The sequence below is a fragment of the Drosophila elegans genome, unplaced genomic scaffold (genome assembly GCF_018152505.1).
Source record: "Drosophila elegans isolate 14027-0461.03 unplaced genomic scaffold, ASM1815250v1 contig_133, whole genome shotgun sequence".
NCBI classification, from domain to species: Eukaryota; Metazoa; Arthropoda; class Insecta; order Diptera; family Drosophilidae; genus Drosophila; species Drosophila elegans.
This window is the reverse complement of record NW_024545499.1, coordinates 492,267-508,295: the sequence shown is the minus strand read 5'-3', so window position 1 is coordinate 508,295 and position 16,029 is coordinate 492,267. Positions and strand designations below refer to the sequence as shown.

At 42.6% G+C, this 16,029-nt stretch overlaps 3 protein-coding genes and 1 non-coding gene across 8 annotated transcripts; 2 read left to right on the top strand and 2 right to left on the bottom strand.

Moving 5' to 3' along the window:
• The first annotated feature begins 589 nt into the window (after positions 1–589).
• On the top strand, positions 590–9,342 carry LOC108145176 (multiple C2 and transmembrane domain-containing protein). 2 transcript variants are annotated; one of them, XM_017270412.2, is made up of 12 exons: positions 590–922; positions 1,744–2,417; positions 2,665–2,716; positions 2,883–3,025; positions 4,147–4,341; positions 5,549–5,700; positions 5,849–6,364; positions 6,421–6,780; positions 6,841–6,960; positions 7,016–7,216; positions 7,280–7,487; positions 8,323–9,342. In XM_017270412.2, the coding sequence occupies exons 1-12, from the start codon at positions 817–819 to the stop codon at positions 8,401–8,403; spliced, it is 2,808 nt and encodes a 935-aa protein (XP_017125901.1). In that variant the 5' UTR covers positions 590–816; the 3' UTR covers positions 8,404–9,342. The 2 variants fall into 2 exon arrangements, with proteins under 2 accessions (XP_017125901.1, XP_017125900.1); XM_017270411.2 differs by having other exon boundaries at positions 2,608–2,716.
• Positions 3,889–3,970, top strand: Trnal-aag. Its single transcript has one exon. It is a non-coding gene; the product is annotated as a tRNA-Leu (tRNA).
• Positions 9,343–9,665: 323 nt separating the features above from the next.
• Positions 9,666–11,531, bottom strand: LOC108145183 (probable 3-hydroxyisobutyrate dehydrogenase, mitochondrial). 3 transcript variants are annotated; one of them, XM_017270423.1, is made up of 2 exons: positions 11,101–11,531; positions 9,666–10,929 (listed from the first exon to the last, which is right to left on the bottom strand). In XM_017270423.1, the coding sequence occupies exon 2, from the start codon at positions 10,890–10,892 to the stop codon at positions 9,945–9,947; it is 948 nt and encodes a 315-aa protein (XP_017125912.1). In that variant the 5' UTR covers positions 10,893–10,929; positions 11,101–11,531; the 3' UTR covers positions 9,666–9,944. The 3 variants fall into 3 exon arrangements, with proteins under 3 accessions (XP_017125912.1, XP_017125913.1, XP_017125914.1); XM_017270424.1 differs by having other exon boundaries at positions 11,200–11,531; XM_017270425.1 differs by having other exon boundaries at positions 11,114–11,123.
• Positions 11,532–11,617: 86 nt separating this feature from the next.
• LOC108145182 (probable 3-hydroxyisobutyrate dehydrogenase, mitochondrial) lies at positions 11,618–12,908 on the bottom strand. Of its 2 annotated transcripts, none has more exons than XM_017270421.2 (2): positions 12,804–12,908; positions 11,618–12,737 (listed from the first exon to the last, which is right to left on the bottom strand). In XM_017270421.2, exon 2 carries the CDS (start codon positions 12,733–12,735, stop codon positions 11,755–11,757), a length of 981 nt encoding a protein of 326 aa, XP_017125910.1. In that variant the 5' UTR covers positions 12,736–12,737; positions 12,804–12,908; the 3' UTR covers positions 11,618–11,754. The 2 variants fall into 2 exon arrangements, with proteins under 2 accessions (XP_017125910.1, XP_017125911.1); XM_017270422.2 differs by having other exon boundaries at positions 11,618–12,740; positions 12,804–12,887.
• Positions 12,909–16,029: the final 3,121 nt, after the last annotated feature.

Here is a 16,029-nt window from a genome sequence, read left to right as displayed (position 1 = left end):
GTACTTGCCAGGTTCAAACCCGAGACCTCATTCTATCGAGCTCTCTCTGTTTTCGCTTCCATTTCATTCATTAAAATAAAACAAAATGTGTAAAGGGTCCGAGGAAATACCGAAAATATAAAGCTTTTTTTGCTCGGGGTGCGTAAAGCTTTGTCGTTTATCCCACTGACAGGCTCACGTCCACATTTGCATTTGGTGACGCCATCGTTGGATGCTTTTCCGATTTGCGCGGCACCGGAGTGAAATAAAACCAGCTGCAGCATCGCGGGACATTAATAATGCAAGAAGGTGAGGCCGGCAGAAAGCCACCCACAAAACCGCTCAAGAGCACCCGCAACACCACCCACCCACTACAACCCACCACCACCCACTCACATACAACTCAATGCCACACACACACACACACTCGAAATCGTGGCATAAACTGTAACTGTGTGTGCGCGCCTTCGTTAACAATAACAAATGCCAAACGAGAGCAAAAGTTACGGTTGCAAAAAGGGGGCGGTGGGTTCAAGGGGGGGCGTGTATGGCACCACCACGGCAGACAGCGAGCCCGAATCCGAAGCAGTCTTCTAGGGGCACTGCCAGCGTGCAGTTCGCCAAGCTCCGCGTTGGGAAATTCGTGAAAAACATCCGAGTCATAAATCATAACTATTCTTGTATATATTTTTCTTATTACCACTCGGTGTTAAAATACATATTTGATACACACTAAATATTGCATCTTTGGCCTTTAACTAAAGTTCAGGCAATCAAAAAGTGCTGACATCATTTATTTATTGCAATTCACCCGAACTCGCGAGTGTTGGCCATGTCATGCAACCGCTGCATCTCCGCAACTCATCCAAGTGCTGTGAGAACTCAAAGAAGCCACAAGCCCTTGCGTTGTGCCACAGAATTAATAAAATATTCCCAGCCACAGGTAAAAGTGGGAACCAGGAGTATATAAAAAGATAAATATAAAGAGAACAGTCCTTTATTTATTAAACATACATGTAGCTTAACAAAATCCAAATGGATTTTGCCGTTCTGTGGATAACCAAAGATAAATTGTAGCAAAAAACACATCCACTTATCATAAATTTAACAAACTAAGCAGCTGTGAAAACAACCCCCCTCTTTAAAAGTTCAGACGATGCGCCGTGCACTTTATGGAAATGTTTTTGCAGTATATGTGCCAAGAAAGGAGACATTTATAGGTCACACGTTGTCAAATTTGTTTTTTATAGGGTAGTAAATTAAGTAATAGAAAACAAAAAGGCTTTAAATTTCTTCCGCTAATGGGCTTATATGAAATATTTGCAAAAATTGCTAATGACTGACAAACATGTAAACCTAAGTGTCATGGGTTTCCTGTTTGTAAATTTGTTTATTTTACAATAGCCCGTATAATATATTGTGCAAATTACTAAACTATAAGTAGCTCAAGTTTTATAAGTGCTGGCATGATTTTTCTCTATTCTTGATGACCGCATCGCCAAATGGAAAGACTCATTCCCATTGCTTTTTGTAATTTTCATAATTAAGACAATCGCAAAAGAGCAGTGATGTCATGGGTGGCAATTGAATACGCTGCAAACGCTCATGTTTCAGTAAATACAGCGTAGGGTATATGTGCCTGCCGCTTTTTATAGAACGTGGCTTATCAATTGGTCGCTGGATTTTTGTTAAATCGATTGTGGGAGTTGCGTGCCAGGTGAAAACAACACTTACCCACTGCCACATTCCGCTTTCTGCTTCCAGCACGCATCCACTACGTTGATCAGGTGGAACAGGAGGAGCTGGATCTCCAGCAGCAACAGCATCAGCAGCATCAACAGCCCGGCAGCAGCTCCACCGTCAGTGGCTCCACCTCGCCACTCCGGATCTCGCCCCACGGCTCGCCAAAGTTGCAGCAATCGCAGCGCCTGGGCAAACATCTCAGCAAGTCCGCCTCGGAGTTGAATGGCCACGACTGCCATCACAGCGAGTCGCCGCACATATCGCCCAAGCGGGCCAAGAGCGCCGTAGCCCAGCAGCTGGCCGGCGGCGGGTCAGGGGGCGTGGCCAGCGGCGTGGGCGTGCTGCAGAAGACGCACGGATTCTTCAACAATCTACGACACCGCTGGAGTCGGGCGAAGAGCAAAGATCGCCTGGGTCGCAAGTCGCCCAGTGATTTCCTCGAGGAGAGCACGGACTATGCGGCCGATTACAGTTCGGAAAGCAGTTCCGTGACGCAGAGTCCGCGACATCGCAGCACCACCATCGGTGGCTCACCCCTGGCTCGGGAATTCCGGGCCACGGCCAAGATGGCACAGGTCATCCAGCGATTCGGCGGCTCCATGGAGGGCCGGATAGACGAGCATCCGGAGAACGGTTCGGCCGGCGGCAATCAGCAACCGGAGCTGACCACCCAGCAGCAGCTGGAGGCCCTGCAGGTTGGTGCCTTCATAGTTTGGCCTATTTCGCTTCGCTTCTGTTAACAATTGGCATGTTTTCTTTTACTGAACCGGCGGCACTAACTGAAATTTCCTAAAAATTTCTGAAATTTTCGATTTTGCTTTTCCAACGACTTGCTGTGCTGCACAACTCTAACCGAAAAATGAATACGCAACTGCTATCGATCAGGCCGACGAGCTGCGTCGCAAGCGCGAAGCCCAATTACGTCAATTCGTCTTCTTTCAGCTGCGCGTGCATCTCAAATCCGGCAGCGACCTGGTGGCAATGGACAAGAATGGTGAGCTGGCACAACCCCAAACCCCACTCCCCCCCGCCCCCTCCCAATTCCACTTCCAATTCCATTAGCTGTACCCCAACCCACACCTTTGTGCTTAATGAGGCACTGGTCACAATGCAACAGCCACTGCAGCGAGAAATTTCTTTTGTCTTTCGCCCTGCCGCAGGACTGAGTGATCCTTATGTCAAGTTCAAGGTCGGCGGCCGCCTCCTCCACAAGTCGCGCACCATTCACCGGGACCTGAATCCCGTGTGGGACGAGGTCTTCATCGTGCCCATCGAGGACCCCTTCCAGCCAATTATAGTCAAGGTGAGTGCGGGCAAAGTTTGACTCGGCCTGTCAGGTACTCCACAAAAGTTGGGCTCTGCTTACACACAGAGAACTTGTTGCGCAAATTACCTGTGTTTATTTATTGTTCATATGTTTATTCATTTTTCAGCGATAAATTAAATTTTTCATATTCATACCAAATTAAGAAAATCATAAAAACTGGATGGCACCAAAAATCCGAGAAAAACAGAAAAAAATTTGGGTGCTTTTTCTTTTTTGGAGATTATTAATGCTTATAAAATAAAATATACTCATAAATGACTTAAAAATAAAGTGTATTTCTTGACCAAATCAATTAATATAAAAATTATATATATAAGCTTACAACAGTGATTGAATAACACTTTTTTGTAAAATTAATTTTCTGCTCGAGATTATTTAAATCTCAACTAAATAAAAATTGATAACAAAAAAAAATGTACTTTCACATCAACACGAATTCCAAATTATGTAAAATAAAATAATTTTTTTCCATTTTAGATTAAAATTTATAATTTAAAACAAATAAGTTGTGCCAATTTAAGAAAAAGCCTAGATAGACTCAACTGGATGCATCAAGAATATTTGTTCTTAAATGGTCGAAAATTTCTTCTTCAATTTTTAAAGATTACCCGAAGACAAAGCCTAAAATATATGTACGTCGAATGTTTTTAATTTTAATTTTGTCCAGCTGTGTAAAGTTTAAGTTTCTGGGAAATGTTTCAAACAAATACAGTGTTCAAAATTAAAAGAAGAGTCCACAGCCCTGAGGGTTCTTCAAATTCACTAGTGCCTCCACAAATAGTTTTCCCCAGATAAGGTCAACGATAAGCGATAAGAAGTGGGCCGCGGGCCCTCAGCATGGTAGCGTGGCCGAGCGGTCTAAGGCGCTGGTTTAAGGCACCAGTCTCCTCGGAGGCGTGGGTTCGAATCCCACCGCTGCCATTAGGAAATATTTTTTCTTATTTATTTTACTCTTTAACTGGAAGGCTTGTACTTTTTAAAGTGCTTGAAACGGCAATCGATTGAATACCAGCCGAATACAACAGAGCACCAATCTAAGCAGAAATCTAATCGAAATTAATTTCTGCTTCCCCCTTTTGCTTTCATTCCACTGCCAGGTTTTCGACTACGACTGGGGACTGCAGGACGACTTCATGGGCTCGGCCAAGCTGGATTTAACCCAATTGGAATTGGGCAAGGCCGAGGACATCCACCTGCAGCTGTGCGACTCGACCGGAAATGGAGGAAGCGGCTTGGGCGAGATACTCATCAATTTGACGCTGTGGCCGCGCAGCCAGGAGGACAAGGAAATGGTGAGTGGCATTCATAAATCCATTTACCTTATTGTTCGCGTTCTGCGGGCAAGGGGAAGGTCGGAAGGTCGGAAGCAGCTCGTTTGGGCCATCAATCAGCCCTTCACCCGGCCGTTTTCCACGGTGAGCTTAGCGATTGTCTCGCTGCCTTTTGTCTGGCCTTCTTAATTGCCTTTCGACGAGCTCCAGTCCACCCTCAACTTTGAGCCAACTTTTATTTATAAGCGTTTGGTTAGCCACTAACTTTATTTATGGCTCAGCTGAATTGGTTAGACGCGGATTGGTGTTTTTCCGGGTAGACACACACGAAGCTTTTACTTTGATCTCGTGTCCGCAACTAACCTGAACTAAAGCCAAACAATTGAGCTGTTTTTCAACAATGACTAACTCATCATGACTAGCTTTTATGTGGAAAGCCCCACGATCGCTGTGGCTCAACAAAAAAAAGCTTGAGCTGTCATTTTCATTGCATGTTATCTCTCAACGGAGGCGCTCAAAAAGCAAACAAATGAGAAACGGGGAAATACTTGTATTGTAGTGACAAAAGTCGAAGACCAGATACCCTTTGTTTACATAGCCATATAACTGGGGAGCTTAAAATTGTATACATTTTAGGACAAAAATCGGCAAGTTAACAGGTTTGAAAAGCGAATTAGTCACTATCACATTCTTTTTTATACCTAATTGTTAGTTTTGATAATATATATTTAATATATATATTTATATTTAATAACTGTTTTTAAATTAACTCAGCTGGTAGCCAAAATGATCTTTTTAGGACAGTGAAAAATGTAACAAGCCAAATTAACATTCAGATGTAAAGATGCGTCATCCAACTCTAAACCTTCCTTCACTTACGTGTGCATGTCGCCTAGTCCGGCATACCTTTTTGTTTTGTAATGAGAGTACAAACTTTTTTCGTAATCGCAAGACCTCAATGTCCCAATGGCTTTAGTCACTGTTCGAGCGTCGATAGCTAAGTGCGGCTTTTCGTTTCGATTCGGGGCCTGTGTAATTTACTATCCGCTTTGTTGTGGGCGCTCGATCGCCGATCATGTTGGGCAACAATTGGCCTGGTTGCAAGAAAGCTCCTCGCATGGTGCTCAAGCATGTGAGGCGGCAGCGCGAAGAGCTGCGGGAGCAACTGGAGCAGGGGTGCGACGAACTGATGGAGGTGGCCGAGACTCATTTTCCGGAACTATTGCAGCACTTTCAGCGCAACTCGAAGCTGGCCGAGTCATCGAAGCGATTGAAGTCGCAGATCTGGAGCTCGGTGGTCACCATTCTGCTGGTCAAAGCCAAGGATTTGCCGCTAGCTGAAGATGGCAGCAAACTGAATGACACGCACTTTAAATTTAGGTGAGTTGGTGGCTGAACAACAACAACAGATCAAATTGAATTGTTTGCAAACACTGTTGTACTTTTCATTATAAAATTGATTCAGGCTTATAGAGTACTTACTTATAATAAAGAGTGCTTTATAATCCAACTCTGCTTTTAAATTCAGGCTGGGCAACGAGAAGTACAAGAGCAAGTCTTCCTGGACGGAACGCTGGTTGGAGCAGTTCGATCTGCACCTTTTCGATGAAGATCAAAACCTGGAACTGGCTCTTTGGAACCGTAACACCCTCTACGGCAAGGCCATTATCGACCTGAGCGTTTTCCAGCGCGAGACAACGCATGGCATCTGGAAGCCCCTTGAAGATTGCCCCGGCGAAGTCCACCTGATGCTCACCATCAGTGGAACCACAGCCCTGGAGACGATCAGCGATCTGAAGGCCTTCAAGGAGGATCCCCGCGAGGCGCAGTTGCTCAGAGATCGCTATCGGTTCCTGAGGTGTCTACAAAATCTGCGCGATGTGGGCCACCTGACGGTGAGGGTTTTTGGGGCCACTGGACTGGCTGCAGCGGACATAGGTGGCAAATCCGATCCCTTTTGTGTCCTAGAACTGGGAAACGCCCGTCTGCAAACTCAAACGGAGTATAAAACACTTACGCCCAATTGGAATAAGATATTTACTTTGTGAGCATGAGTTTTTGTATTGAAGGGGCCTCAAGTTCATCGAATTCCCATTACAGCAATGTCAAAGACATTACACAGTCGCTGGAGATCACCGTCTTCGATGAGGATCGCGATCATCGCGTCGAGTTCCTGGGAAAACTAGTCATCCCCCTCCTGAGGATCAAGAGCGGAGTCAAGAGATGGTACACACTGAAGGACAAGAACCTCTGTGTGCGGGCCAAAGGAAACTCACCGCAAATTCAGCTGGAGCTGACGGTAGTTTGGAACGAGATCCGTGCCGTTTGTCGAGCCCTGCAGCCCAAGGAGGAGAAGCTCATCCAGCAGGAGGCCAAGTTCAAGCGGCAGCTCTTCCTGCGCAATGTCAACAGACTCAAGGAGATTATCATGGACATCCTAGACGCAGCGCGCTATGTCCAGTGAGTTAAATAAGTTTACTTTAAAATAATTACTTACCTAATTATTATTTGTTTTTATAGGAGCTGCTTTGAGTGGGAATCTCCTGTGCGTTCCAGCATAGCTTTCGTCCTGTGGATTGTGGCCTGCGTTTATGGTGATCTGGAGACAGTACCCCTAGTTCTACTGCTCATCATACTAAAGTATGTTATTAATGTTTGTTTTCTACAACATTATCTATATACTAATCTGCTTCAGAAACTGGCTCATTCGCTTTATAACGGGCACCACGGATTCCGCTGCACACTACGATTACGAGTACGATGAAGATGATGACGACGACAAGGAGAAGGAGGAGAAGAAGTCCATCAAGGAGCGGTTACAGGCCATCCAAGAGGTCTCCCAAACCGTGCAGAATACCATAGGTTATCTCGCCTCGTTGGGCGAAAGCACTATCAAGTGAGGGTCTTTCATTGCGGAATGTGTAACAGATTGACTGACTGAATTTCTTGTTTGCCATAGCACATTCAATTTTTCCGTCCCCGAACTGACCTGGCTGGCTGTGGTTCTGCTGCTGGGTGCCATCCTGGTCCTGCACTTTGTCCCCCTCCGCTGGCTGCTCCTCTTCTGGGGCCTGATGAAGTTCTCCAGGCGTCTGCTGAGACCCAATACCATTCCCAACAACGAGCTATTGGACTTCCTTTCACGCGTGCCAGATAACGAGGAGATTGTGAGTGATCTTTAGACCTTAATGATTATAGAAATAACGAAAACGGAAGCTTAAGTCGGCAAGCCAAAGTTTTGATTCCCTTGCAGTTTTACCAAAAATTCATTGGTGATATTGCCTACATTTTTATCCATCGACAAGATTTTATTTCAGCGTGCACAGCAAGTGTATGACAGAAATGAAAAATAGTCTACTTAAAGATTTAAACCATTATATTGAGCAAAAAACAAAGAGATATTTGGAAACAACAAATATTTAACAATTTTACGCGTTTTTTATCTGATCTGCAACATTTTTTCATACAAATATTTGGATAGAAAAATATATTTGGATAGTATTCAATGAATATCTCTAAAAAAATTAAGTAAAAAAATTGAACTTTTAACACCAAGCCAACATAAAAATATTTAGAGGGAGGGAAACAACAATCCTTGGTTTTATAGAAAACTTCGGCAAGCCGTTCCTTATATACCCTTGCAGCTTCTTTTATTGTATTTTGATTTCATTTCGGCTGTATTTAGATTTTTATGCGTATGTGTTTCGTAAGAGTGAAGCTATTCGTTGTCCGATTTTAATCAAATTAAATTATATTCCAATACAATTAAAAAATTGTTATAATTTTTTCATTTATTTTTCCGATTGTTTTTATGTGAGCTATATGATATTTTAATTATTTATTTATTTTAATTAGCTTTAAAACTGAAAGACTAATTTGCCTATGGTTGAAAATAAATATACCATTTGCGTATAAAAAACGCATATTCCAAAATATATAGTTTTTTAAGCCTCAAATTTATTAAAATTTACTAAAATAATAAACAATAATTATGTTTTTCAGAACCAATATCGAGAGCTGCCGCCATCGGCGCCCACCGACCAGACCCGCAACAATCCGAAGAAGAAGCTGAAGGGATCATAGTCCATAACCAGCGCTGATGCGGCAATGGCGTCCCTTGCGCCGCTGCAGTCCAGCGCATTGGGAGGAGGACTAGGGGTAGGCGGAGGCGGAGGCAGCGGATCCGGCGGAAGGCAGCACCAGCTGATGCAGCGCTTCCGGGCCAACACCAGCCAGCTGAAGCAGAAGTTTGGCCAGGCCAAGAGCCTCAGTCTGAGCCATAGCGAGTTCAATTAGACACCAAAGTTAGTTAGATAGTTAAGAATCGAGGCGCGAGGCGGCACCAAGTCAACCAACTCCAGCCATATACGGAACATCAATTCAATTTGACTCAATTAGCAATCAGCACAAAGTTTGCTTCACTTATTTTCCTAGAATTATTTATACACAGAAAAGAATTTGAATATATATGTAAGTGTACACAAAACAGCAACTATTTACACAAACCGATTATGTACATACACGATAGTAGCGGATGTAGGACTTTATTTGAAACATTGCATGTACCTAAGGTAACCTCTCTCAAAGATCTATTCAAATATTTACTAAAACTCAAATTGCTAACCACCAGATTCCTTTTGCGCGAATCCAAATGCGATTAATTGTTTATTGTGTATTTCAATTTGTGATATTTTCAAAGAATTTTGCAACTAGGCTTACTACTTATGTGACTTAACCCACGGAAACTCCAAGCCGCACCGAAGTTTCCCTCAACTCTATTTACAATTTACCACTCAATTGCACTCGACTCGTTTAAGGACGCTTCTTCATTATATACCTTTACATATATACCTAAATAAGCCTAATCCTAACCAAATTGATTGTAATTATTTCATTCGGAAAGATTGTTCAAAACGTTTTCTAAAATTTATATTTATTAACTATGTCTAGGATAATCAGCTCTAAAGGCCCCGGCCCAGCCATACAAATATATATATATAAATTAAATGCTACTTTAACCCACTCCGATTGATCGATTTGATACATTTTAGATAGTTCAACTATTTTATACCCCACAAAAGAGCAACAACAAAGTTTTTATATACATACCAAACTCAATTAATTAATTAGCACCTAAGTTAAGTTTGTTATTTTTCAATATATATATATATATATATATGATGGCAAAAATAAAAAAATATTTTTGGATTTCGCTCAAAATATAAAAATATGATGAGCTTTTAAAACTGTTTTGGCCACTGATGGTTCAAAAACTATATAGTGCTTGTCAAACACTCTTTTCAAATCTGTAAGCTTTTTGTTTATTTTTCGTTGTATGCTATCACATTTTTATCTCTGTTTGTTTTGCTCAGCTCTTTGTTTATTTGTCAATTAAGTTTTCAAGTACTGGAAATAGGTTTTAGATAAAAATTTGTCTGTGTGGGAGTGTCGAACTGGGCACTACAATTAACACCATCATTTCGATAGTGTTTATCAGCAGCAAAACACTTCTCTTATTCTAAACTATTATGCAATGAAAGCAAGTTTTTCCATACGATGCGATAAACAAATATTTATATTTACGTTATGCATACATAAGCAATTGGGAGAGGCCAAAACGTTTGCTAATATTGAAAATTCTCTTTTTCCATTAGAGCGTAGACATCTGAGAAATCTCTACTGCCAAGGCCTTTGGCAATTAGGGAGCTGTAGATATTATGGGTCAGCAAGCCCATGGGAATGGGGGAATTCGAAGAGTTGGCTACATTTGCAACCAGCTCCAGATCTTTGTTGATTAATTCTATGGGAACCTTGTTGGCTTGAGTAGAGGCTGTAATTCCGGGTACTGGATTATAGAACTCCGAGGTCCAACAGCGTCCAGTTGAGGAGTTGAGGATTTCGGTGAAGATCTTGGGATCCAGACCTTGGCGAACGGCCAGATTCATGGTCTCTGATACTCCAATCATCGATATGGCCAGCATCATATTGTTGCACAATTTGGCAGCTTGGCCCATTCCAGGTACTCCGCAATAGATGATGCGTTTTCCCATACACTGCAGGATGTCTTTGACTGCCTTGAAATCTTTTTCAGCTCCACCCACCATGAACGTAAGAGTTGCTTGCTCAGCTCCTGGAACTCCACCGGAAACTGGAGCATCCAAAAATCTGCCTTCCGTTAAACTAATTCTCTTTTGTAGAGACTTTACTAGTTCTGGCGAAATCGTGGAGGAGTCAATGAAAATTGTGCCCTTGTTGATACCTTCTGATAGCATTTCCTCATAGGAAGCATTAACAATTGAATTATTTGGCAGCATTGTGATGACTATTTCCGAGTTCTTGGCGAGATCGGGGGTTCTTGAGTAAACTGTTGCTCCTAGGGCCTTCAGATTACTGCAGGCCTTTTTGGATATATCATGTACATTCAGCTTATGTCCAGACTTTATCAGATTGCTGGCCATGTGCCCACCCATGTTGCCGAGTCCAATGAAGCCAATGTGGCTGGAGTTCCTTTGTAAAATGGCTTTCTTCCAAAGAAGTAGCTTACGAGGGGATAAAAGTCGCAGAGACATCATTATTTCCAGTCTTAACTAGTACAAGTTCGAGAAAAGACTGTAAAAGACAATGTATTTTCATTATTGTTATAAGCACTAACGTTTTTGGTTTAACTTTAAGCTGTTGGATTCAACTCAATAACTTTTAATATTGATTTCAACAGGTTGTTATATGATATTTTCTAAGGAAACTGGTTGTGAGATGCTTTAAAATAGATCTAGTACTTACGATTTCAGCCTACCAAATCACAGAACGTCTCCAATAATGGCAACTGAATGACTTGTGAGAAATATATTTGATAAAGAAATGTGTTTAATTTGTCCTCACCTCTCTCTTAATTTACGATAGATTTTCATTTATAAATTTGCTTTGTTGTTTATGCTGAGCAAGAGCTTCTCAAACTGTGAGCTTTAGTGCTACGCACTGGAAATTATCCAACAAAATATTCCATCAGTGCCTCTCAAGCGTTGAGCTTTTGATAACCACGCCATAATTTCCATTCCCATTTTTCATTGTTGTTTGTTTTGCTCGGTCCTCTGTTTACCTGGTGAGCTTAATGAATTAAAAACGATCACCATGCGGAATCTCATGCCACGAGTGCAGGAGATAGGCCACAATCGTAATAGTGGCAATAAACTAAGGCCCCACAGATGTTTGACGACGCTTATCAGCTCTCGGAGTTCCACTCGTCAGACGATTCACAGACCCAAGCAGACCAGCCCACGATTACGCAACGGCATGGAACTTTTTCACTCAATACGATAAACGAATACGTCTTTAATATGCATAGAACATGGTGATTGCACGGTCGAAATTGCCAAACTTATGCTATATAAATGCAGGACTGGTGGGGATCGCAGCCGAACTTAGCCAGTAAGTAACCTAAATGCCGAACTTCTCCTTCTTCATCAGGTCGTACACGACGGAGAAGTCCTTGTTGCCCAGACCCTTTTCGCACAGCGACTGGTACACCTTGTGGGCCAGCGAGCCCAGCGGGATGGGCGAATTGGAGGAGTTGGCCACGCCGGAGGCCAGACCCAGATCCTTGGTGATCAGGGCCGTGGAGAAACCGCCGGCATAGTCCCGGTTGGCGGGGGCGGTGGGGCAGACACCGGGCACCGGATTGTAGATCTCCGAGGCCCAGCAGCGGCCGGTGGACGAGTTGATGATCTCGGCAAAGACGTTGGCGTCCAGTCCCTGGCGCACGGCCAGATTCATGGCCTCCGACACACCGATCATCGAGATGGCCAGCATCATGTTGTTGCACAGCTTGGCGGCCTGGCCCATGCCGTAGACGCCGCAGTGGGTGATCCGCTTGCCCATGCACTCCAGGACGGCCTTAACGGCCTGATACTCCGCCTCGGTGCCGCCCACCATGAAGGTGAGGGTGGCCTGTTCGGCGCCGGGCACTCCGCCGGAAACGGGGGCGTCAATGAAACGGGCGCCCTTGCCGCTGATCTTCTTCTGCAGCGACTTCACCAGCTCCGGCGAGATCGTGGACGAGTCGATGAAGATGGTGTCCTTGTTGACGCCATCGGCGGTCATCTCGTCGTAGGAGGCGTCCACAATGGCGTTGTTCGGCAGCATGGTGATCACGAAGTCCGAGTTCTTGGCCAGCTCCGAGGTCTTCGCGTAGACGGTGGCTCCCTTGGCGGCCAGACCATCGCAGGCGGGCTTCGAGATGTCGTACACATGCAGCTTGTGGCCGGCCTTGATCAGGTTGCTGGCCATGTTGGCGCCCATGTTGCCCAGGCCCACGAAGCCGATGTTCTTGCTGCCGCTGCCGCCCTGGGTGGACATGGCCCGGACGAGGGTCTGGCTCCAGGCGCTGAGCATAGCGGGGGACATCACGCGGAGCGACATGGCTGCTGGGGGGAATATCATTTCGTTACGTAACCACGCACAGACACTAGCCCCTGTATCTCACCCACCTGTTGGTCTAGAAGTCTGGGGGAATAGGGCTGAAACTGCGAAAGTTCTACGCGATCGGTACCGCTGTCAGAAGCACACTGTTCCCCGTCGCTGGCGAGTCACGTAATTTCACTTCGTTCCAGCGGCTGCTCAAGAGTTGTCGAGTCCACCTAAGCAGCGATTAAATGGTTTCAATATCTTAAATTCCAAGATCTTTGTGATATACCTCTCTTTGAATTAATTATTGTATTACTTTTATAATTTGCACAGGCTTTAAATAAAAGTGGTTGCAAATCAGATCTTAAAATTTTGAACTTATGGAAGGTATATAAGGTTGGTCTTTCCTAATTTGCATTCTTTTTAATATTTCCTTAACATTTTTCATATACCTACAATACTATTAGTGCTAATGAATATTTGTAATGTACCATTAAAGTAAATATATGTCGTTCGTCTTTTTGAATTTTTATTATTATTATATTACCTTTATAATTTTTACATGTTTTAAATAAATGAATTCGCAGTAAATGTATAAGGCATACATTTTATTAATTTTTTTACATTTTTCATATATAATACATGCAATACTATTATTATTATTGGAAATATGTAATGAACAAAAATAAAAGTTTGACGAGAAAATAAAATTGATAGTTCCAAACTTTAAGGGTCAAGTACATTTTAATTGCCCTGTTGTTTCATGGATTTCTTTAAAGAGGGATCTTTTGGCACCCCGACAACTCTGCCAGATCAAAACAAGTTCTCTACAGCTTCGCTCCTTCTCTTTCACACCACCATATGGCTAGCACATATGTACATATAGTATTCCAGTGACGCCGGCAAAAGCTTTTATTCTCTGGCCATTCCAATGCTTTTATTTGATTTATGTTCTAATTGGAAGACACGTGCCGTTGTTTCCTTTATCAGCTTGGGCAAAACTTTCGGTTTCATTTACTTTCTCTGACCTTCAGCGTTTCGGGGGGCTCGTGTGTGTGTCTGGGGGTCTAGAAATTGTGGGTGTGTCGGCTTGTTGTCGAGAGCCGCGACCAGAGGCTCCCAAACTGTAAGCTTACACGCTGATAGTTCGATTTCAATCAAAGCGTTTACTTATAGAAATAAGCTTTATAGAGCGGTCTGGAAATTTAATTAAATTCTGCTTTTTTCCCATTGAACTTTGTCGGTTCAACGCCTCTCGCCTTGAATGAATGAATGAATGAATGACAACTTGCGAATCGCTTCAATTGCGCGAAATATCGTGCATAACTAAATTCGCACGCGCAATTTCAAAACTGATGTTTCATTTTACGCTCATTTCAAGGGGATGTTCAGCTTTGGTTAAAAATTGTTAAAAACCAAAAAATATTGAAAACAAATTTTTTTTAATGGTCAGTTACCTTGAAATACCATAATGCGGCAACAAAATTTTTCTCCTTAAAACTTATTTTTTTTAAAGATTTTAATACTTTGTAGTAATTTCAGTAAAATACGGAAATATTATTTCTTTGTGACACTCCAATACTTTCGAGTGTAAACTTTTTTAGGGTATTTGGAGTTCTCATTTTTACTATCGACCTTTTTTATTGTTTTTACTTTTTGCACCTTTTTGCCCTAGAGCGCTGCCAATACTTGATCCCACAATAAACAATTTGATGTTTCGCGATTTTGTTTTCTTGTGCTATTTTTATCACAGCTTTCCGAACCCCAATTGGCAGAGATAGCTTATTCACCCAAATTGTACAATGGTCATAAGGTTCGATGCTGTTACTGTAGTTGTTTTAATGTTGTTGCTCACATAAAAATCGGCATGCATGAAATTGCAACTGCTCGAGCTGCGTTTCGCAAAATCTCGGCCAATTTACAACCCGCCTGTCGTGGCCTGAATCTTACGCAACCCGGACTTCGCTGTCAGCGCCTGCGTTAGCCGCAACATCGTTATGCTTTATCAAAAGAAAACAGCTGAGGTGCACAGGGAAAAACAATAATTTCGATCTGCCCACTACTCTCGGCGTCAAATTAGAACATTTCAATAAACTGTCTTGTTTGCATAGATTGTTTTCTGCAAGAACGGACTGAAGTTTTGGGGATTAAGGCAAAGGATAATTTAATATAATTTTTTATCTTGTCTGGCTCGATTTCGTTCGTTTTGTAAATTAAATCACACTTCCAAATTAGAAATACATCATTCTTTGTACATATTTTATGGTATATCACCTCGTATGCTAAACTTGAGAGCTCGATGTTAGCCAACCAATACAAAATGCTAGCCCTTTAATTAGCCAATTGATAGCCATGTTAAACCTAGGATGTTATATAAAAAAGTACCCATGAGCACCCGAGAGCCTAACAGCTATGATTTATTCCAGTGTAAAAATAATAAAATAAATACAATTTATTGTATCTATTATGCACGACTTTAATATGCTTACTCATTTTAATTAAGAGAAATTCATTCATTAGAATCCTATTTAAATTAAACTAGTTGGAAAGCTTTTGGAACCTCCTAAAGCCTTTAAAATTCCGATGGTATCACACAACTTTTATGAAAAGTAGTTCTTACATATTCTATGAACTTCAATATAAATGGACATTATATATATTATATATGCCTCATTCGAGCAAAGCTTATTGTGGCAACCATATACCATTTCTTTCTCTGCAGCAGTCATAAAACTAAACTCGATTTCGCCCAAGAGAATCGCTATATCGCGGTTGTCGGTATATTCGATCTCAGCGGCCTCTGTGCGAACCGCCGTTGATGATTTAGGTGATTTATCTGTGGCAGCGCGTCTGCAGCATCCGCCAACGTGCGACGCTCGCTTAAGTGCATTTCAATTTGGGGAGTGGAGCGAATCGAGATCGCGACAATGGCGCAAAAATCACTACGAAAAGGGGACATCGTCTGCCCAGCAGCGCTGGCTTACATAATCGGTTGTCAATTGTCAAAATACCAGCAAGACCCTTATCTAACGCCATAAAGAGCAATTCAGCGAATGATTAACACAAATATGGGCCGCAGCAAACGACAACAATAACAAGTGCGAAGCGCGTCTCTTTGAAACAATTTATAATTTACAAGCCAAAAAGCTAAAAAGCCGAAAAGCCAAAGGCGCCAAAGAAGCCACAAGCGAAGTGAAGCATTAAAGCGCAAAAACTACGAGCTTGAAGTGGACCGTTTGGGCTTGGCTTTGGAAAATGTTCATGTTCATGGCGTTTGTACACACTCTTATGCTCATACGCATGTACATC

What these genes read in the sequence shown, in the direction of transcription:
- LOC108145183 (XM_017270423.1), bottom strand. Translation starts at nt 10,892, where the DNA reads ATGATGTCTCTGCGACTTTTATCCCCTCGTAAGCTACTTCTTTGGAAG.
- LOC108145176 (XM_017270411.2), top strand. Translation starts at nt 817, where the DNA reads ATGCAACCGCTGCATCTCCGCAACTCATCCAAGTGCTGTGAGAACTCA. An exon ending in TCCAGCCAATTATAGTCAAG is followed by an intron (nt 3,026 to 4,146) that starts GTGAGTGCGGGC and finishes TTCCACTGCCAG; the next exon opens with GTTTTCGACTACGACTGGGG. An exon ending in TGCCAGATAACGAGGAGATT is followed by an intron (nt 7,488 to 8,322) that starts GTGAGTGATCTT and finishes TATGTTTTTCAG; the next exon opens with AACCAATATCGAGAGCTGCC.
- LOC108145182 (XM_017270421.2), bottom strand. Translation starts at nt 12,735, where the DNA reads ATGTCGCTCCGCGTGATGTCCCCCGCTATGCTCAGCGCCTGGAGCCAG.